Source organism: Branchiostoma lanceolatum, chromosome 5 (assembly GCF_035083965.1).
Source record: "Branchiostoma lanceolatum isolate klBraLanc5 chromosome 5, klBraLanc5.hap2, whole genome shotgun sequence".
Lineage (NCBI taxonomy): Eukaryota > Metazoa > Chordata > Leptocardii > Amphioxiformes > Branchiostomatidae > Branchiostoma > Branchiostoma lanceolatum.
In genome coordinates, this window is record NC_089726.1 from 5,777,911 (window position 1) to 5,799,599 (window position 21,689).

At 40.5% G+C, this 21,689-nt stretch overlaps 2 protein-coding genes across 2 annotated transcripts in view; one reads left to right on the forward strand and one right to left on the reverse strand.

Moving 5' to 3' along the window:
• The first annotated feature begins 8,322 nt into the window (after nucleotides 1–8,322).
• Nucleotides 8,323–19,425, forward strand: LOC136434612 (DALR anticodon-binding domain-containing protein 3-like). Its single transcript, XM_066427507.1, has 14 exons — nucleotides 8,323–8,552; nucleotides 8,962–9,293; nucleotides 9,787–10,109; nucleotides 10,323–10,361; nucleotides 10,509–10,588; nucleotides 10,785–10,889; nucleotides 11,395–11,474; nucleotides 11,899–11,957; nucleotides 12,349–12,431; nucleotides 12,892–13,021; nucleotides 13,137–13,195; nucleotides 13,517–13,621; nucleotides 15,717–15,785; nucleotides 19,048–19,425. The coding sequence occupies exons 1-14, from the start codon at nucleotides 8,364–8,366 to the stop codon at nucleotides 19,165–19,167; spliced, it is 1,773 nt and encodes a 590-aa protein (XP_066283604.1). The 5' UTR covers nucleotides 8,323–8,363; the 3' UTR covers nucleotides 19,168–19,425.
• The window catches only part of LOC136434613 (UDP-glucose 4-epimerase-like), a 29,896-nt gene continuing 27,489 nt past the window's right edge, over nucleotides 19,283–21,689 (reverse strand). Inside the window, exon 4 of the mRNA XM_066427508.1 lies at nucleotides 19,283–20,229. Coding sequence (XP_066283605.1) covers nucleotides 19,774–20,229 — 456 coding nt within the window. The 3' untranslated portion in view covers nucleotides 19,283–19,773. The remainder of the gene's footprint in view (nucleotides 20,230–21,689) is intronic.

Sequence of the window (21,689 nt, forward strand, 5' to 3'; positions counted from 1 at the left end):
TGCAAAGCTGGATAAATACACGTCTGGTCGTACATGTATACGTTGGCCGATGGAACTGTGGCCTTGAAACGTCACGAATATTTGATAATGAGATAATAATAACGCTGGTTAACAAAGGTTTAGGGCCGCATTTTACAGGCACACAGGACTTCCAGACAAAACATACACAAACACGACCGCGAACATAAATTCTGCTAAGATCGCCAGAGGACAAAGTCACCAGGGTTATTAAATGTCGAGAGATTAAGGTCTTTAAGAGTCAACAAAGGGTTGTGTTAAATGGCCGGGGCCTGTCCACTACCCGCACCTGTGTCCACTTCAGCGTCTCGGACGGTAACAGTAATAAAGACGTCCAGGGTTTCAAGGGTCGAGGCGTGGTATTCTAAGGCTGACCTTGAACTAGAAACATACTGAACTGTGGAACAGGACAGTAGAGTAGTTGTCTTTTTCAACAAGTTGTGGGGACAATATGCAATTCTGCCGATAACGTGTGCTTGTATAGTGTTTATACGCATCAAAAACTCCCTTTTCGTACGCTTTTCTTGATTCATAAAGCAACACCAAATCTATCGTTATGTGTTAAAAGCTAGATTGAAACGTTTAAGTGTAAATCCATGCTTGAAAGAATACGTTTGAATATAATGTAATCAAGATTACGACATGATCATGAGAAGAAGAGAGAGAGATCGTTTTTCGATCGAACGCGTAAAAGTATCAAAGTAAGTAGACTGGTTTAGTATCATACATCATACAGACACAACAAAGTACACCTTTGGAGCCCGAGGCCTTGTTTGCAGTGTATTGTACAACAAGGCTCGTAATCATAATTGCAATTTAAAAATACATATGAGAAACAGTTCTACATTTTGTATAGTGTCCTGTCATGCGATGCACCCCTAAGTGCAGGCAACCAAGCGGGCAACGGAGACCCAACTAGTGATCTAGCGAACTTTCGACAGAGGTCTGCCCTTATTTGAAAGAGTAGAGGTTTCGTCATACGTCGAGAAATTAAGATCATTACATTATTGTTTTCAAGGACTGAGGACTATGCAGAATCGCATTTCCTTAGCATCTTAATAGTGCTCTACACGCTCAATTAACGAAATTCAGCCCCAAACCAGCTGTTATTTTGAATTCAATCCCGCCTTTTCCTCTGACACCCTCATCAAATATTTTGATAAAAGATTTTGTGGTCCATTTGGAAACTTACACAATGTGTGTATTCCCCCCGATCCGATGACACCAGTCTTATACTGCTTAACAAACTCTTCTAGTACCATGCGCCATTTCAAGAATAACTCGATCTATTCGAATGACGATTGCTTTAATACCAATAGGTTAACATCTTTACACATTTCGACGACCGTCTTGAGCAGATGTTTTTAGAAAAGAAGCATTTTTATGGGCATTTGAATGTCAAATTCTTGCCAGGAGATATACAACGAAACTAAATTGACTTTTTGGTATGATAGCAATTGATTCCATTCTGATATATATATATATATATAGTATGGCTAGTTCATACATTCGCCTTTACGTTGTTATGATATGTATCATTGATTTGCCAGTTACATGTAACGCCAACTCTCATAATTGTACCGGGTACACTAGGATCACCGGATCGAGAGAAAAAAGCCAGAGGATCTAAAGGGATCTACTAATGCAGCATCACAATTCATTAGGCCTCCCTCTCACTGGACCCGCGGCACGCTGGCGGCGTCGCTGCGTCCAAACTGGATTTGTGCTACCCTTGACCTTATAATAGGAATATAAAACGTAAAAGTATGACCAGAAAGACAACCAAACGCACAAAGCTTAATAAGATTTGTTTTTTGTCGATGAAATTCGTTGAGTGCTTTGTCAATTCGATCCGCCGCAGCGACGCCGTCAGCATGCCGCGGGTCCAGTGGCATGCTGACGGCGCATGCTGAAGTGTGCATGCTTTAAGCATGCACACTTCAGATATACAGGTGTTCGAAACGTTCTTGAGAAGGCCTTGATATAGATAAAATCCTTCTTTTCTATGTGTCAGTCTTAGGCTACCCGGCGGAATCATAACAGTTGATGTTACACGTATCGTTGCATATTTCATTAATTTCTATAGGAAATACAAGCCGAGTCCATTGCGAACAAGACTACCTCTTTCAGCGTATATAAATAAACACTTGAAAACCACATTGGCGTGTCAGCAGACATTATGAGATGTAGTGAAGGACTTTATCGTGGATTAGGGAGGAAATTGCTGTAGTTGCTTGAACAAATAACCTGCTTGCGTTGCTTCCATGGTTTGTTAGCTCAATTAGCCTCAGTTCAAGTCAGTCGGCTCCACAACTTCTCACGATGCAGTGCTTTCGAGCTTTTTTCACAGGGCCATATCAATAGAATTAGATGTATAACGGTCAAATTTCTACCTCATCTTTTTCAGATTTACTCAAAAGAGTTCATGAAAAAACACAGAACAATGACAACCAATCTAGAGACTATTTACATGAGCTACATTGTTTTTCTTGAACACTTACACTTAAACATGTAAACGTTTCTTGGACATGTACACTTAAACGTTTCTTCAACATATATGACTTTGTATGACGTACCTAGCTATAAACATTGTACTGCGTTTAGCTTCATTGTTGTCATATGTGCACGGGAGTCGAAATGTGGGACAAAACCATTTCCATTACCTTTAACCCAATGACTTCAGTATATAAACTTTATCAAATAAACTTTTGCACTCAAACTTCGACCTCCGTTTGTTCATATCGAGGCATATTTGTATCGATATGCTTTAAATTTTGTTGCAATCTCAAAATGTGTGCATCAAAAAATACAATAAGAATGGAATACAACATTAGCATGGCTTTCCTTTAAAACTGCCTGTTTAGTTGCAGTCCGGTGATATTTTGTCAAGGAGCTTCAGCGAGGTTACGAAAGAACCCACCAGGGACCTACAACAACCTCGAAACTAAGTGTTCTTCACGAGAAAGATGAATCCTGTTCGGCACACCCACGGCAGTCTTGCGAATGTACCCAATCATTTGTTGTCGTGCAACGTACATGTATGAAATGGAGGCAGAAAACAACGTGTGAAGTGGCTTGTCCTGTAATTTTAGTTCCTATCTCGCTTTTCGAGTCACTTTTCGCACCGTAAGGCCAAAGAGATCAAATTTTCTAGATGCCATCATCGCGCGCATTGATTTTTGTCTGATTTCGAAAAAAAAAATTCTGGCGGTGGTCAACATGACTAGAAAGTACCAAAAATGAGAAATATGTCATGCATGTGGCAGCCTCGAGTGTAGTTCTGGAAGTGACGTAACTAGTGCGGCAGCCTTCAGTGTAGTTGGTGAATGATACCAGGCTACCACACGAACGTGTTGAATACAGGAATGGAAGACTCGGTGGTCGTGAAACTATGTTTCTGTCGCAATAATTCTTGTTATGTTGGTTATCATCTCTATTTCCAAACAATTAGGCGTCTAGCTTTCCTTTTGACCCCTTTTTTACGCTTTCGCATCACACTTGGAGTCTGTAGGGGATGCTAACCATACGATTCCCCTCCCGTGGCCTGACGTTGTTTGCCCTGGTGACCGGTGTCGCGGTGAGTAAACACGCCGTTCTGACGAGCACCTATTGTTTCAGGGTTTGGAGAGCCCCGGCTTCGTCAAGAGTCGGACAATATTGGTTCTTCTCATGACAGCTCGTACCTGGGCACTTATTAAACTCACCTGGGCCTTTGATGCAGCCGACGCTAGGGTCGAGGGGGTCTCTGGGGGGTTGGTAGAACGTGTCAGTCTGATTTGGTGTTGACGCCGCATGTGGGTCACAAGGTGGAAGGGGGGGGGGGGTTGAGTGACGTTATGTTGAGGGGTAGGGTTTGGGTTGGGTGCAATGTAACCCCCCCGTCCTCAGCCATCTACAGCAAGTATTTTTGTGTGCTTAAACAGTTAAAAGGAAAACTCAGATAGAAGGAAAGAAGGAAGGAAGGAAGGAAGGAAGGAAGGAAGGAAGGAAGGAAGGAAGGAAGGAAGGAAGGAAGGAAGGAAGGAAGGAAGGAAGGAAGGAAGGAAGGAAGGAAGGAAGGAAGGAAGGAAGGGAGGGAGGAGGGAAGGAGAAACGGTTCGCCAAAACGAGTAATGAACGAAGGAATGAAGGGCACAATGAGAAGTATGACAGAACGAAGAATACAAGGCAGATAGAGAAGTAGAGTAAATAAAGAATCTTTGTGCCCCTCAACACGGAGGTGCTAATGACTACCGTCAGATATCCGTTATAACACTATATCAAAAATGTATGCTAGCCCTTATTGTATTAGTAATTAGGATGTTAAGTTTTATTCTATACTTCTATTTTGTATTAATGTTATGTTTGAGAATTCTTGCTTTACCTTTTACCATGTACAATTGTCGTGCAATAAAGTTCTTCTATCCGTTAGGGGTGTGTGTCGAAATTCATCTTTTATCTTTGTATCATGCATGTCATGTCATGTATGATGTTAACTCAACCGCCGCGAATAGGAAATGTTGACACAACCTTTGACCATGTTATGAACGAAAACCTCAGAGAACAACAATCAGAACGAACGCTTAGATGTGCATATACTTGAATGAACAAATGAGTGAATGAATGAATGAATGAAAGAATAAATGAAAGACTTCAAGGTCGCATGTAGGGTTACATAATGAGCATTCACAGTTACCACATGTCCATACAGAGCAATGCCACAAACAAATTCCACTGACCAAGTGACATTAGTTCATTTACCACGGTTAATCTACCGTAACATTAAAGTTAACCCTCCGCTAAAAAACACATTTCCAATCAGCAAAACTTTCGGGATCAGCGAATTTTTGTTGTCCGAACTGTTAAGCCGGCATTGACGTGAAGTGATGCGGGGGGAAGTGTACATCTGCACTGTAGCCGTACAGCACGCGTGACCCGGCCAAACTACGTCAGTCAGCCGGCCACGTTTGCAGACGACAGACAAGCTGACAGACAGAATTGGCGGGAAAAAACAGAGCTCGACAACCATAACGTGCCTAAAGCCAGATTATGGCGCCGATTTAGAACAAAGCCTGTCAGAAGAACGTGCGAGAAATAACACACTACAAACCACAAACACGGAATGATAGATTGAAGTAGTTTCATAATCGAGAGACTGTAAATAAAGATACGAAAATACATCTGGACATTGGGAAATGTTTGTCTTGGTAGTATATTTGTGACAAACAAACGAATGGACGGACGCTAGACCTCCTGGACAGTGGTTTGAGGGGGGCAACTTGGCTATTTCCAAAACGACGGCAACACATATGGCACTCAAACCCAAAGCCTTATATAACGCAGCACGCGAATTGCATTCCTAAAAGCAGTTTTATTGTTACTAAGTATTTTACATTGTGTATGTCAAAATGTCGACGTTTATACCTTTCTGGATGCGTGCGCCACATTGTACATTGTCAATCTTATTGTAATAACTTCATATTTCAACATATTACCTTCAACCTATAACGTTAGCTTTTTTATCAATATTATATATATATATATAACATCTACTTAGTTGATCGTAATTCCACCAGGGTACATAATTCCTTCACCCTGAAAAGATACGTCCAAACGTATCTCCAACCCAACGTTCCCCAGTATAATGCACCCCTGTAAATCTAAACTGTGAATACCCGGGGGGTGCTGCACTAGAGATCTCTAAAACCGACTGTTTTACAAAGTAGAACTTTTTTGTAACCCGGCGGATTAATGTTACTGGGGTTATCGCTATGTTGTGAAATGTTTCATATGTTTGATCGACTACCGTACATGTAACCGCTGTTTGCCCATCTAACACACAGTTCGCAAACTTTGCTTCTCCTTATTTGGTCAAGATTGACAGAGATGGTAGCACAAATATGTAATTAGATCCCCTAGAGCTAAATGAATTACGCACGCCACTCTTGTACTAATTTGTTTTAGTGTACTTTCCCACAAGTCAAGCAGATAATTTGTAGTCCCATTAATCTTTGATTTGTACATCAGAATTTTGACGAGAAAGAAGCTTAAATTAAGACCTCTCTTTTCTATCGATATTTCTTTTTTTTCACGTTAAAGTCGATGTTACTCTCCTGACATTGGACTTTTGGAGGTTTCCCTCACATGTACGTGTTTGAATGCACGATACGTCGCAAACTTTGTTTTCCTAAAGTTGTTTGTACAACTAAGGCGAGGATAACACTGTGTATTCAACCTTACGCTCACCGGTACTTTACCGTTCTCGAGCAAATTGGAAAAATAAGATAGCGTATGATGGTGATAACGGAAAACACTGTGAGAAGTTCGACCCTGACACTCAACCATACACGTACGCACAATTTCAGTCACCTGTGATAACTAACCGTGACAGCTACCCACCCTCTCCGTTCAACCGTCGCCTGAGTACGTTATTCTGTAAGATTGATCACATTAGTTATGTCTTCCTTGTACTGCAAATATTGGAGATCTAAACATGCCACATCGCTGTAAATAACGGTCCTTCGGCAAATAAGCTGTAAAGGAAACTTGTCGCTAAAACCGCGACAAATTTGATGGACAAAGAAAATGGACGAACTAGGTACATGTAGTATGGTAAGGAGGGGAGTTTTTTTTTTTTTGTCAGACTAATAGTAATCTCTTTAGTAAATGTCTTTTTAAAAATTCTTAGTATGAGAGGAGTGGAAGGTATTAGTCAATGAGCGTTTCTTGATCGTCCTTTCTCACACACAAGACTTTCTCTGAGTTAATTTGTGTTTTGAGACCTATGTCCTTGATTTAATAGTTCTGAATACGTTTCAGGAGCCCTCTACTGTTTACAGGAATAATGCTTACGTGTCCCGAATGTGTTTACTGCCATAGTGCTCAGATATTTTCGATAGCAGCGTTTCAAAGGTCTTGCTAAGTGTGTGTTGTTTTGATCAGAAGATACTATATATAATCGTAAACACCTTCTCGTTGTAAACATTCGCAAACATGCTGTGATTGTCCTGTTTTTTTCCTAATGATACAGTAAAGGACGACCATACCTGTCCAGTATTTTGTAGGTTTACGCTCATATTTGCCAAAACAACGCTAGAGGAAAGACACATGACGCATTGTAACTTAACTCCCGGACGCAAAGATAAGGTTTTAAGCGGTTGAAGAGCCCCATAAACTGATAAGAACACACTGCTTAATTGAGGAAATAAATACGTCATTAGGCATTTAGGGTAATAACGGTGTTTAAACGGTGTTTAAACAGGTAGCTAAACACTGGATATGGACAATGACGTGAACATTGTGCGACTGAACAAGTGTACTAGCGGGCAGTGGCAAGGTGTAGCGGTTGGCAATCCTGATTTTGGGCCGTAGGGACTACCCTACGCTCCCAGTAGTGCCTTAAGTCCTACAAAGGAGTCGGCCCCATGTTTGAGGAGAGCCGCGCCTTGAGCAAGATAAAGAAAGTACTACACTTTTTCGACAAGATAATTGTGGCAGGTTACAGTTAGCCTCTACCAGGCTCCGCGCGATCGCTGGCAAACTAGTAGTAGAAATCGGCCAAATAGAGTGAATAGCCAGCGGTAGTCCGCTATACAGTGAAGCTCAATAGGCGATCTACGGAGCTTCACTGTATAGAGGACTACCCTGGCTATTCACTCTATTTGGCCGATTTCTACTATTTTCCCAGCGATCGCGCGGAGCCTGGTAGAGGCTAGGTTACAGTATGAAATAGATGTACTAGTAATTTGAAATGGCAGACGATGCGCCTTAACCATACTGCTCTGCTAGCCTCCGTTGCAGACTCCTTCCGGCTGTTTTCATTTTCTAAGTTACTATTACATTTTTTCTTGTTGTTGTCCCGGCCAGCAATTAGAAAAAAAAATTAATAGTATAAAAAAACAATAACTTGAAAAAGAAACCAGCCGGGAGGAGTCTGCATCGTAGGCTTCTGCTTTGCGATCTTTCCAGTCAATCAATCAATCAATCGTTCGCAGGCATCACCATGGCCAGTCCCACCGATAAAAATGGCAGCAAAGACGAGGTATGAGCACGAAGATTGAGAATAGATTTTTCAACCTTCTTTCAAGTGCTTTATATGACCATGCTGTCTTGTGTATTTTTTAATCGTAGAAAAAGACACAGACTCACACCGTATACACACGTGCACACAAACGCACACACACACACACACACACACACACACACACAAGCACTCACACACTCACATGTCACACACACATACAACAGGCAATGGGCACAAGACAGAAATTCTAGCACCATATAACGTTTACTGCACTTTGTACGAAACTTGGTTACTTTTAGCGAACAGCTTGCTGGGTACCCGTGAGGTCAAAGAGCAAACCAAGATGGCGGAAAGCGGATGTTTGCTGAAGTGTTTTTCGACAGAATTCGAGGATTTTCTTCAAAACAGAGCACAGTGTAAAGAGTTCAGGAGGCCGGGGCAATCCGTGTTACTCAAACAAAGTACGAAACTCAGGAATGGAGATTTCGTAGTCCCGTCAGTTTTCGTGAAAGCGGCTTTTCCAGACCGAGCGGTGAGTGTGGGTGGGGAGGGGGGCGTATAGGGGGCGGTGTTCACGTCTTCTTAGCTAGCATTGTATTTGTACGTTGTATAATTTTATCAAATAGCCGTAGCCTCCATGCTGCTTGGTTGAACGTAGATATGGCAGACCTATATATTTGCATGTGTATGATGTCATTAGCCCCTATAGCACCGAAATTAAACCCAAATGGCCACAAATATAATATTTGTGGCCATTTGGGTTTAATTTGGTAGAAATTTTCTACCCGTGACACGCATAAATATACTAGTAATGATTTATAATCTTTTATCACATCAGGGAAGGGCGCAACTTACCGTGGAAGATGACTCACTGCTGTTCTGTACACAGAACGCCAAATTGTCAAAGGTCTTTTCGTAATCTTATTGTTTGTTTGTTTCAGAATCTTCAAGACTTTCTGTCTTCAAAAGAAGTGACTAAATCCCTGCTCAACTTCAGTTTACCTGTACAGCAGCTTAGCTCGTCAGACGACGGCCGGATCTGTCTGAAGCTTTCCCAGCCGCTCACGTTCCACAAAGTTCTTTCCAATGTGGAAAAACTGAAGTCGAACTATGGATGCCTGCAGAGTGATGGAGACAAGGTGGCCATAGTGAATCTTGTACCACAAAACTACAAGACTTCTGATGGTGATAATAATGATGGTGGACAGAGTTTAGTACAGCTGAGAGGAGTGTTGATAGCTTCACATGTGGCTGCATTACTCAAGGCTGGAGGGTAAGACATAAACTGATAAAAACTGATGTTCATGATTCTAACTTAGTGTGCATGCATACGGTCAAAGGTGAAGGCCTCTGACTTATAAACAGTTCCTGTCCCTACCATGCTTTGAATTTAAACATGTCTGGACTCAATGTTGGCATTTTTTTAATATCTCAGGGGCCTTCACTTTTGGCCTTGCCCATATGTCTATTTATTTTATTCATACTTAGAATCGTGAACCTCCTTATATATATAATGTACCAGCACTAATTAGTTTGTCAGGGTAGAGACTGGGTTCTGGCAGAATTTTTAGTATTTTCAGTTTTTGCAACATTACAGAATAACACCCATATTTTGAAAGTAGTGTGGTTACTGTGGTACAGCCCATTATACCAGCCTCTGCTTTCCTATAGGTAGCCTGTGTTACACAGGCTCTCGTTGTTATAAACAGTGCAAAAGGTATGATAGATTTCTCAATAACCTACCTTTTGAAATATCTTTCTTCCAGGTTTGTAGTACATGAGGTCAGACCCAACTTACAAGAAGAACATGGAGAATTTTGGAACATTCTTTGTGATGGTCTTCAGGCTTTAGCAGCGGATTCTGACTCGGAAACTCGAGAAAAAATTCTACAGGCAACAGCGGAGTCTAGATATAAAACATCAAACATTGAGGACAGAAGACATTTATCGTCCAATGATAATGAAGATTCAAAAGACTGCAAAAGACTGGATGACTGGAAAATTGCGGTTGGTGAAGGAATGACAAAAACGGAAGAAATCGTCACGCTAGATCTGAAGAAATTCATTCAGGAGAATGGCTTACAAACTGGTAAGTTGATGTGTCGACAGTGCTGTGGATATGCAATAGTAGAAAAGTATGGATGTACGGAATCACAGATTGCATTCATGTACATTAATCACAAATTGCTTTTATCTTTTGTTATCATGCATATACAATATGTTTTTAGAGGGCATTTTTCTTGCATTTCTGAGTAAAACGTTAATTCTAGATTAATAAGTATTTCTTTCTTTCTTTCATTAGGAAAAGAAGGGTATGAACCAAATCTGAAGACCGTAACAGGTAAGTTTAATAATTGTACCAGTGTGACTGTGTTGCCCCATTTCCAGTTCAGCTTAGAAGAAGCTTAAACTATTTTTACATTGTATTAAAAAACACTTTAAAAAACACGATAATGTTTGATTTCATGCTTTTTTTTCTATTTTTCAGTCCTTGAAGGAAATCAGCCAACCAGGCTGCTAGAAGAAGTCATTTCTCTGCAAAGGACCTTAGACTGTGTGAACACCAAGGTAATGCTATTGTCTTCAGATATGTATGTTTGTATTATGTGTTTATGTTAAATATCTCAGACCATAGTTTATCATATGGTTGTATAAACTTTAGGGATGCTGCTGTGTCAGTAAAGATTTTGTCTCTCTTTTATAAGATCCATATATACATGTAACCTTAAACCAATATTTCCTTTATCATTTTTTTTTTCATCAGGCACCTGTTGTGGTACACGTGGCCAGCCATGGGAGGGCCTTCCACAGTCAGCAGGTGGACATGACCTGGAGAACGCTGACCCCACATGAGGTCACGACCTCTCAGGTCAGTCAGTCAAGATCACAAAATCCTGCATTGTAGAGCATTTTGCATTAGCACACTGAAGTAGCCATTTGGATGACTACTACTGTTCTCTATTGGTTACAAGGTTTAGGCAGCAGGGTGAAGGTAAAAATAAGTTAAAGTTCTTCCCACACCTTTCTGTGGTGCCCATCTCAGTTTCCGTATCCCTTATGCCACACAGTTGTGCAAGCACTACAGCAGGGGTCTGGTCCACTGGTAGTGTTGTGTACGTGTTCAACTGACGTACTCTTTCTTATGTGCTGAATGCTAAGCAGATAAAGCAGTATGCACCATTTTTAATGGTGGTATGACTTGGTTCAAGAATCAAACCTACCGCATAGAAAGTGAGCACTCCCACTAGGTTGATATATTCAAACAAAAATGTATATTGCTGTGTTGTTATAGTGGTTTCTTTGAAAGCAAATATTACATATATCTAAAACCTTTATTTGTGTTAAATCTCAGTCAGTCTTTCTTTCATCTGTAGACCCATTTAGTGTACAACTCTGTAGCAGCCAGGAAGTCTACCTCTACAACAGAACAACTGACAGCACAGGACTTCTGGAGGTAGGAATGAATAGTAAAGATAGTAAGGATAAGATTAAGATCTAGTCAAGATGATTGAAGCTGTATTTGGTATAAGCACACATTAAAAACATTTTGGACTGGTGTCATTGTCTTTGCTCTCTGCTATGTTGAGAGGATTTTCATCTCTGGAGTGGTGTTTTCCTATAATTATAAGCCACCTCACAAGTCACAATTACAATGCTGAAGGGGATTGTGGGTAAGGTCAGAGGTTTAAGTTAAACCCCCTGAGAATTAGACAAATATGTGAAAATGTTGAAACGTTTATCCGTGAGAGACCTTAAGCTTATACTTTGACTTTAGACCATCATGACTGCACATGCCAACTTAGAACTGTGTGACATGACATGATTGCCCTTGTTCTTAGAAGTACAAGATTTTGATGACATCTTCAATTTCTTCCCAGACTAAGGCATGTCCAGATGAGGGAGGCTTCTGTACTCAAGTACGGGGATGCAGTGCAAGGTAACAAATTGGTCTTTTTTTCTTAAAGTCATCTAGATTTCTCTTTTGGTTATGCCTAGCCTGAGATTTTTCTCCATCATTTCATGCTCGCCCCCTCATTTTATTTGACTTAATTCTGACTTATTTCCTAAATGTGGCACTGTAAATCTTGATGATATGTTCAAAGTGGTTTTGCTTAACATAGTTTTTTCTGTCACCTCTCCACCCCAAATTCATGACACCACAGATATGCATCTCAGATGACTATTCATTCGTAACATATGTAGAATCATTTCAACTGCAAACTTAAAACACTGCTAAAAACTCCTTACCCCTTCTACCGCCAAAATTAAGTCCCTATAAAAATAAACAAATTAGTTTGTAGCCTGACATAAGTTGTGTTCACTGACAGGTGCAGGGTGGGATGCCACCATCACTGCCATGACGGCTGCTGCCATCAAGTTTGAGCTCCTCTTCACTTCCTGTCAGAACATTGTGAGTGCAGGAAGTAAAGATCATATGACTAATGACACCATGATACAACATTTTCTGGTTTTGTTCAACAAGTAATGGTAAAGATTAGCATACACATATGGAATTTACACCAAATTTAGATATGCATGGTTTTCCTGTCATTGAATATTACATCATCAAAAAAATTGTTTTTGACACTGAAGAACATGTTGTCGGAAGAAAATTGAATTACCTGTCATTAACTTGTATGGGACATCACAGTCAGGGAACATGGCAATCAGTTCATAACCCAACACATCAGCTGATATAAAATATCGCATGTAAATGTTTGCTCCTCAAAAGTATTTTTTTGCAAAACACAGTGCAAGTGTCCAAACTTATTGTTATCATTTGTTAGTTAAAATTTCACATTCCTTTGGAACCAGACGTCAGGTCCTCTCTTTGTTTTTTAATGTGGCATATCCCTTACATTTATGTACAGGCTAAGTTGGACCTTTCCATCAAGGAGAGCGGGGAGGGGCCCCAGGACAACAAGGGAGGGGCGTTCATCTTGTACAACTGTGCTCGACTGGCTACTCTCTTCAAACACTACCAGGAGGATGTGCAAGCAGGTACATTTATTGCCTCTGTGTGCTCTTTTGGTGTGTCCAATTTTTTTCATTTTGAATGTGCTTTTGTTTTGTCCTTTCTTTGACTTCATCACCTGCCAACTTGTTGCTCCTTCAGGTGTTTATCCAGATCTTCCAGACATCGGTAGTGTGGATTTCTCACTTCTTAAGGAAGAGGTGAGTCTTACATTCTTGTCTTAAGGGTCATTATTTTCTTAAAGCTACATGTTTATGTCTAACCATTGAGGATCCTTAAATTCGTTCCTTCCATATACAGGTTGAGATAGTATTATTTGTCACATTGTAATTTTCATTTGTTCCAAACCATTATTAAAATAGATTTGTTCGTTGGTTCGTTCATTTATGCATTCATTTGTCTATGATTGTAAGATTACTGTCAGACACACAAGATAGAAACATGGTTCTTTTTTCCCTGACTGTTTTTAGCTTCCTTACACTAAGAGGAATGTGACCTTTTTAACCCTCGTCCCCCTACAGGAAGAGTGGGAACTCCTGTTTAACTACATCCTTCCATATCCTGATCTGGTGCAGGGTACCGTTGTGGATGTGAACAAAACAAGGGCTAAGATACTCACACATCAGGTTTGTTTGTGTGTTTTGCATAATCGATAGAAAGCCACACCAGCTTTGTACAGTAAGTACAGGCTACATAAGACTAGACCAGACTGTAAGGTTTGATCTACATGTACTCAAACTGGGATGGACCCCTAATCTTTTCGATAACTGTGGTGGGCTCTTTAATGTGCTCAAGCGATTCAAGGTGTGGTTTCATAATCCTCCAACACAGGACTTCCGACTTGATGTCCCATCCGAGATGTTGTCCCTAACCGAAGCTAGGTACTCCTTTTCACCGTGTCAAGTGAGGAAATACATGTAGGTATAAAGTGCCTTTTCCAAGGGCACAATATCAGTGCCTGCTCGGGATACAAACCCAGAAACTTAAGTACATTTTTTGAAAAAACAGCCTTATTCAAGTAGATGTATGTTAACTGAATTAAACTATTACTGTAAGTTGTACTAATTGGTAAATTCATTCAAAAAGCTACTAAATGCAATCAATTGAGTCACTAAAACGTCACTCTTAGAAGTTTAATACAACCTGTCGGACATTCCATCAGTAACAGCCTAATAATAACCGTCGTAAAAGATTAACGACCTCCACACATGACATTATTTAACCTGCTAAGTGGGTTAATTGGAAGTGTGATTTATTCTGTGTTTACCCAGCCTGGTCAACACAACAGGTGACATTTTAAGGTTAAGAACCTTCGATCCTTCCGAAGCACGTAATGACCTATATTGGTACTTAATGGTTAGTGTTGCACTAAATTATCCATGCATGCACGTACATGTACCTGTCAGTGATGTCTATGAGCACCCAGCCCCACTCCACCCCAATGGATGGAGACCGTTGAGGTCACAGAACACAGTATTCATCTGCGACCACCGTAGCCAATAAGTAGTACTAGTTGCTTGGAGTCACAGCACTCATTTGACAGCCATAAAGAATGGTAGAGGAGCATGTCAGTTTTGAGGCTGTATAAGTTGGATTGAAAATGTTTGTTCATTTGGTGTAAAGCTTACAAAATACACTTCTTTATCATGAAATTTGTTTGAATTTCTAGATTACATTAGAACTGTTTGAGAAATATCTTTACACTACCAACTGGATTTGGGGTTAAACAGACGTTTTGGGGGTCCTTACCCCATTCTACCTCGACCCAAGGAGTGAAAAGTTGGGTTAAAAAGAGTGACTTTTCCCTCCTTTTCACCCCCCATTTTGGGTGAGAACCCCCAAAACGTCAGCACTCATTTAGAAAGAATGGTAGAGGAGCACGTCAGTTTTGAGGCTGTATGAGTTGGATTGCAACTGTTTGAATGTACATTTGGCGTAAAACTTACAAGATACACTTCTTTATCAATGAAATTTGTTTGAATCACTAATAATGAGATTTTTGGTTTCTCAATGCTTGCAGCCTCATTGGGAAGGAAGTACTAGCTAACTTTTAACTAACCTCTAACTTTGAAGGAACCAAGTTGAAGATTTTATACCTTTGATGACATTAAGAAGTGTTTAAGAAATATCTTTAAAAAGTAGGAGATAAGTTATCATTATTCATAAAGTAGTGGCCTCAAATCTCCTAAGTAGATTTTCTTGTAACAGTCCAAAGTTGAGTTCAGATCCTTCCCACACCTTTTGGTGTATAGGGCAGTGCCCATCTCCTTTTCTATAGCCCTTGGGCCACACAGTTGTGCAAACACTACAGCAGGGAGCTATAGTCCACTGGTGATGGTGTGTGTACCATACTCTTTTCTCAGTGCTGAAGACTAAGCAGAGAATTACATGGTAAGTTAACACATATTTCCCATGTCCTAAGCCCTACAGTAGTCGGTGTTAGGAAGGGCATCCAGCCGTAAAAACTCTTGCTACAAAAAAGACTTGCACTTGATGAGGAGTTCTGGGGCTTCCCCATCCATGTGCAAGCACGTCCCACCCCCATATGATGGGGAATAAAAGACATTAAATTGGTTAGAGAGAGAGAAGTCTTTGGTATGACCCGGCTGGGGTTTTAACCAGCCACCTGACAAATGCAAAGCGAGCACATTGCCAACTAGACTATTGCTTAAATATTCACATGTCTTCATATGATTCATAATATGAACATTCCTTTGCCAGGTGTGCAGTTTCCTGATCGCCCTGAGTCGAGACCTGAGCTCCTACTACAGGAGAGTTAGGGTACTACTGGTAAGAGTACAACTCTTTTTCTCATAACTGCTCAGTACTAAGTAGAGAATGCAGTATGTACCATTTTTAAACTGGACTAGGTGAGGTGAGGGGAGGTTAATGATCTGGCCGGGGTTTGAACTCACGACCTACTGAACGCAAAGTGAGAACTTTACCTACTTGGCTGTTGCGCTGGTTTTAAAAACAAAGTGCTGCAGTAATTTTCTGCTGTTTAAGTCTGGCTAAACAGTTGCCAAGTGAAAAATTGGGACCACCTGGATTCTCCCTAGCAATGTAATTTTCATTTCTACCATGTATATGTCTACTTTCAGTCACTTTTTGGATGCAGTTTGACCACTTTTCTAGCGTATAGCCGGGTTTGGTGACAATGTGCTGTCCAAAAATTCATTTCACCAAGAGTGGCATAAATGGGAAACAGTTTGGGATCTGATAATTTGTTGCAATTGATAGAATGTTTCAATAACCTACTTTGCTATTAACTGGCTTCTACTCTATAAGAGCAGTAGGTAGACCACTGTGTAGGGACATGTGTTTTCTCTTACTGAGGTGTACTAAAAGAAATGAACACACAGAAACGTGGAGAGAATTAAACCTACATTGTACTTGGCAGAATGCAATATTGGGAGTTAAGTTCATAGTTTAACAATGGTCACAAATTTCATGCTTTCCCCCAGCCGTCGAAGCAGATGCCACAGAAACATGACTGTATGGATGATATCAGTACACAAACTGGTTTTAGCTCCTTTTTTGACAACAAAGAATACACAAATTTGCTTCATTGAAAAGACTGCTTTACCCTTTTTTTGCTAATTTTTACTCTGGGATAACATTTTTGATGTTATCTATAACACTGCATTTGTTTGGCCAACATTACAAAAGGGGGGGAGGACTGTTATGGACAAACTCTGCCAGGTTCATGTTCACAATGGCCTTTACATAATGCAGCGCTTTTCTCACCTCGTAACTCCCTCCCCTGCGACTATCAAAACCACTTTGAAAACTGAGCTTCTGTAGATTGATTCAAGTTTGCCAGGACTTAGTTTCGCCATAGGGGGCGTTGGCAGTGTTTTTATTTTGCGGTTGAAACAACCGTACCAACGCAATGTAACACAGAGATCACGTTTGTGGTGTGATAAAAAAAAGGGGAACAGGAAACCACTGCAAATATTTCACGATCAACTGTATTTTGTCATTCGTAAGGTTTTATCCATTTCTGTCTTGCTGTGAAACTTGATGGCCCCATATACCCATGGCATTTGGAAGTACTGAGCATCTGCTTATACAAGTTTTCAAAACATCATCTTAAAAGTTCCCAGACAAATGCTTTCCAGAAAGTCTCACTTAGGAAAAACATCTCTGTAAAGGCATAGAATAGAAGAGACCACCTCATAAAATTTTGATTGTGATGATCACAGCAAAAGAACTGTGTAATAGTAGGATGTCTGCATTAGACAACATTCAAAAGACAAATATGGTTGGTAATGCATGACATTTTTTCAGTTGATTTTCATTTGTAAATTCTCTTACTGTAAATAAAATGATTTTTGTGGCGGTTTGATAAATGTTTTTTGCAGTGACGGTCCTCACAGTAAAACTCTTCATGCTGCGAACAACTTCTTTTCCCTTCTACTGAGAAATCATGTCCTGACAAACTTACATATCAATTTGTGGTGTGCAGAGCTGGATCATTCTCTGGGACAGAGACAGTTCCAAATTCAAACTTTCAACCTGTTCTGTACATAGTGAAGGTTACAGTAACATGACAGCACACCTAACCAACTGTGAACTTGCACAGCTGACTTCAATGTAATTCTGTTGAATGTACTGCTGGTACAGTTGTATCACCCCATCTGTTAAACAGTCTTTTCTTTACTGTAGTTCACCCACCTTAAACGTTCAAAACTGTCTTAACCATTGGCCTAGCTATGGCTGCCATTTTGGGCAAGGCAGCATGCATTGAGTCATTCAAGGGTATCCGTACTGTAAATCGGGATATATCTGCAGCGGAATTTTTATGACTAAATTCAGACTGTGAGCTAATCGCACAACAAACGTGCACCGTCTTCAACTACTGTGCTACTACTGTATTGTTTCGACAGCAAATTTAAAACACCAGGAACACCTCCTTTCCCCTGCTACTAGCAAATTTAGCCCCCCCCCCCGCAAACTTTAAATGATTTACGGTATTAGCAGAAAGACGACATTCTGAACTCCACCCCTGATTATGTGATCAATGCTTGAATAACTTCTCAATTTTTAGATTCTGATGTGTCCATTCATTAAGTCCATAATGTATTGTAAACATACTTGATTTTAGAGGTTGATCTTTTTGTTTGTTTTTTGTTACCTATGGAAATATTAGAATGCCCATGTATTGTTATACCATTGAAAAGATTTGTATTTTGTCAGTCTCGTCAGAAAATGACTTGTAATTGTAAAATCTGTTGCTATGTGTTCTTTATCAAATCTTAGCCTGAAAAGTTAACGGTAACCACATTGGGGAAAAATGTAGGATTCCAGCCAAAAGATTCCACCCCCAATTTTATTTTGTTTGCTTTATTTTGAAGAAAGAAAATTACAAACTGGCCACCTGTCAACTTTTTAAAATGGAATATCCCACCTTGTGTTTTGCTGGATCCCCCCTACTGTGGTGATGAGTGGTACCAACTGTTGACCTTTGACACCCATTAACCATATAAGTGACCCTTATCATCCCCATACTCTGAAACGTGCTGACTTTACATTTGGACCAGTTCAATTTTGTTGAGGGTAAAAGCCAAAGAAGTGATCCTCTGATATCGTCGGAGAAAGAAAATGCTTCTTGTTACTTTGATGTCATTGTGACAACTGAAGTACCATTAAAGTTTAGCTTAAAGATTAAGTAATTTTTCTGACAACTTGAGTTTAGAATTCAGTGAAATGCTCCTTTCCTCTCCTACCACAAAGTCAAGTCCCCATGAAAATAAATGAATTTACAGGAGACTCCAAGACGAGACCTCATAGCAACACCGGGTTGACGAAGAGACAGAGTTCGTCTCGAAAGCTCCCCGTAGCAATTTATGTACGTTGTGTGTAAGGATTAAACGTTTGTCAAAAAATACAGTGTTCTACTTTATATAGATGTATATTTTCTATCTATGCTGCACAGTACGCAACATAATGTATTACATTTTCAGAAACATAACACTGTTAATTGTAAAAAAGTCATGGTGGTTTATTTACTAATACCTAAAATTTTTATTTTTTATTTTGTTTGTTTCAGGAGCCGAGGGCTCACCTGTTACCAGTGATGTTTGCCAGACTCCATCTACTGAAGGGGGTCCAGCAGGTCATGCATAATGGACTGTCCCTATTGGGGATACAACCCTTAGCACAGATGTGATGTAAAACGGACGACCCCCAAAGACATGCAGACTACACTGTAGTACAGATGTCATGCCGAGTGGACCCATGATTGTTTATCCCTAAAAATGTTGGACCACTTACGCCACCTAGTGTTTGAGGGAAAAACTGCATGTCACCGGCTCTTTATTTTCTACTTGGCAAATACATTTAGACTTACGTGTAGAGTTGACACAAACCCATGAACTCGAGAAATAAATGAACACTTCTAATATATAACTCTTTTCTAAACTTCAAATTGTATTCATCGTTGTATTTATGTTTTTTTCCTAGTCTAACTCTTTTTCAATGAACGAAAAAACACATGGCTATATGGGAGGACAGATCACAGTGCCTCCTTCGATTCTGGTTAATACTCAATATCAGCGACCAGGCAGAGAAATTGAGCCGTCAGAGGACGCTATAATCTTTCCTCCCAATAGCCGTTCTGAGATAACGCACTTCCGTTGAAGACAATGTTGATAAGTAATTGAACTAGTCCGAATATTCAACATTTATTTATTGCTTCTACTAGAAAATTGCCTATCGTCCCTAGCATAACTACAGACTTGTTCTAACAATTTGTTAACTTGTAATTTTTTCATATTTATAACTCCTGATGATACCAAAATAGTTCTCTTGTCTCTATATCGTACATGTCCTTCAACATGTGTAAAAACGCCTTGGTCCCGTTACTGTCTACGTCCGACGCGAAGGTCTTCACCAGATGTTTCAACTCGCACGTTTTAAACGTCCTTTGCGTCATGACGTATTCGTAAAACACGCAGTTTCTGTGCAGCGCCTTTTCCCAAGTCGTGGGGTTCCAGCCCAGTATGGATTCAGCTTTCGATGTGTCCAAAATCCCCGCCCGCGACTCGGGGTAGAAGTGAACTGCTGTGTGCCGCTGGTCGAACTTGACGCCGGATACGCCGAGCTCCTTGGCCATGGACGTTAAGAAGGAGTTGAGAGTGAAGGCTTCCTTAAAGGCGAGGTTGTAGGCGTGGTCGTACACTGAGGAGTTGGAGAAGAGGATGTTCAAGATACCCTTGGCGACGTCGTCTACCTGTGATAAAGACCACAAAAAAAAAGATAATAAATATTTTTAAGATATACTGACCTATACTACTGAGAAACAGCTTTAATGCAAGAGACAAATATTGAGTGATTTGAGGTGCGGGAATTATGAATATTTGAACATTCGTTTAACTTCGTAATTCGTGAAGTTTCCCCTTCCTCTCTTTTTCGCTTGCTCAGTTAATTTGTGGCCTGGGTTAAACACCCGTCAAGTTTACGTGGGTCGCATAGTAAACGCAATATAGTGGTTCTACTAACACTGCCGAAAAAAATCCATTCAATGGATTCAGAGTTCACAGGTCAGTTGCAACGCCTACGAATGAAACTATGTTGGGAGCGGCTTTATATCTTGCCTTTGGGCATCCCCGGACACTACTGACTCGCGGCCGACCGTCGTCGATCTTTCTCTGCTTCACACGTATTTGAGAGTCCGTCGTAGGAGCCCTACAACTGAAGACTCAACATTGTCAACTGACACGGATTGCGAACGCTGTTGTTCTACGAAACAAGGTAACACTAGTTCTAGCCATACTTTCCGTTTCCTTCTCTCGACGTCTGAATAAATATACCTCCTTTTTGTTTTGAGAGTGGGCGTATACAATGCATGCCATAAAAGATATACTGTATCCTATCTTTACTATGTCTTAGCAATGCAAAAGTTTGTCATAGTCGAGCGATAAACTTATCAATTTTGAACATGTGCTGTATTGCCTGATCAACTTGACGTACTTCGTAACGGCGTCGTATGGACGTTTCTCATTGCGATCTGCGACAGTCTTTTCTGTCACAACTGAATATTGTAGGACATATCCACAACTGTCGCAAAGATATCATTGATTTGCAGCCGTAATCCCGTCTCACAGAAACGTTAGGCATTCTCTAGCTGTTCTGGGCCTTAGATGGAAGCAAGGCGACAGTTATTTCTCGGGGCCTACACAGGGCATCTCCTCGGCTGTAGGGCCAACATACCCCCAAGGAAATTTGCCTCAGCCCCCCTGGGTGTTTCCTCTAAGCTTTACTTTTCAGTCTTACCTTTAACCACAAAAACATAGTATTCTAGTCGATGTGCCATCATTTTGATGGGTTTGTTTAAAAAAATCCGAGATAACATTTTCTATCCCTGGACATGTGGGAAAAGGACATGACAACGTCACAGCCAGGCCGATTTTTTTTGGGTTGTTACTTCTTTTCTGGTTGTCGACATTTTCAAAGCCTAATACTATAGCTATCGACACTAAAACGTAATTAAAGCTTGAAAATGATACATGGGAGTGCCTTACATTCTACAGTGTTCAGTTGGAATTAACAGACAGCACAAAATAAGCCGGGCACACCCAATATAATGAGACTCTTCGAGTCAATGAACCTGGTTTGTGTCACAAGTTGTTGGGTGGAAACATTTTTGATTGAATGCCAGTTTCAAACAGGCCTGCACTGCACTGCCATACA

Coding starts and splice junctions, on each gene's coding strand:
- LOC136434612 (XM_066427507.1), top strand. CDS start 8,364: ATGGCGGAAAGCGGATGTTTGCTGAAGTGTTTTTCGACAGAATTCGAG. Junction 9,294..9,786: donor GCATTACTCAAGGCTGGAGG/GTAAGACATAAA, acceptor TCTTTCTTCCAG/GTTTGTAGTACATGAGGTCA. Junction 10,110..10,322: donor GGAGAATGGCTTACAAACTG/GTAAGTTGATGT, acceptor TTCTTTCATTAG/GAAAAGAAGGGTATGAACCA.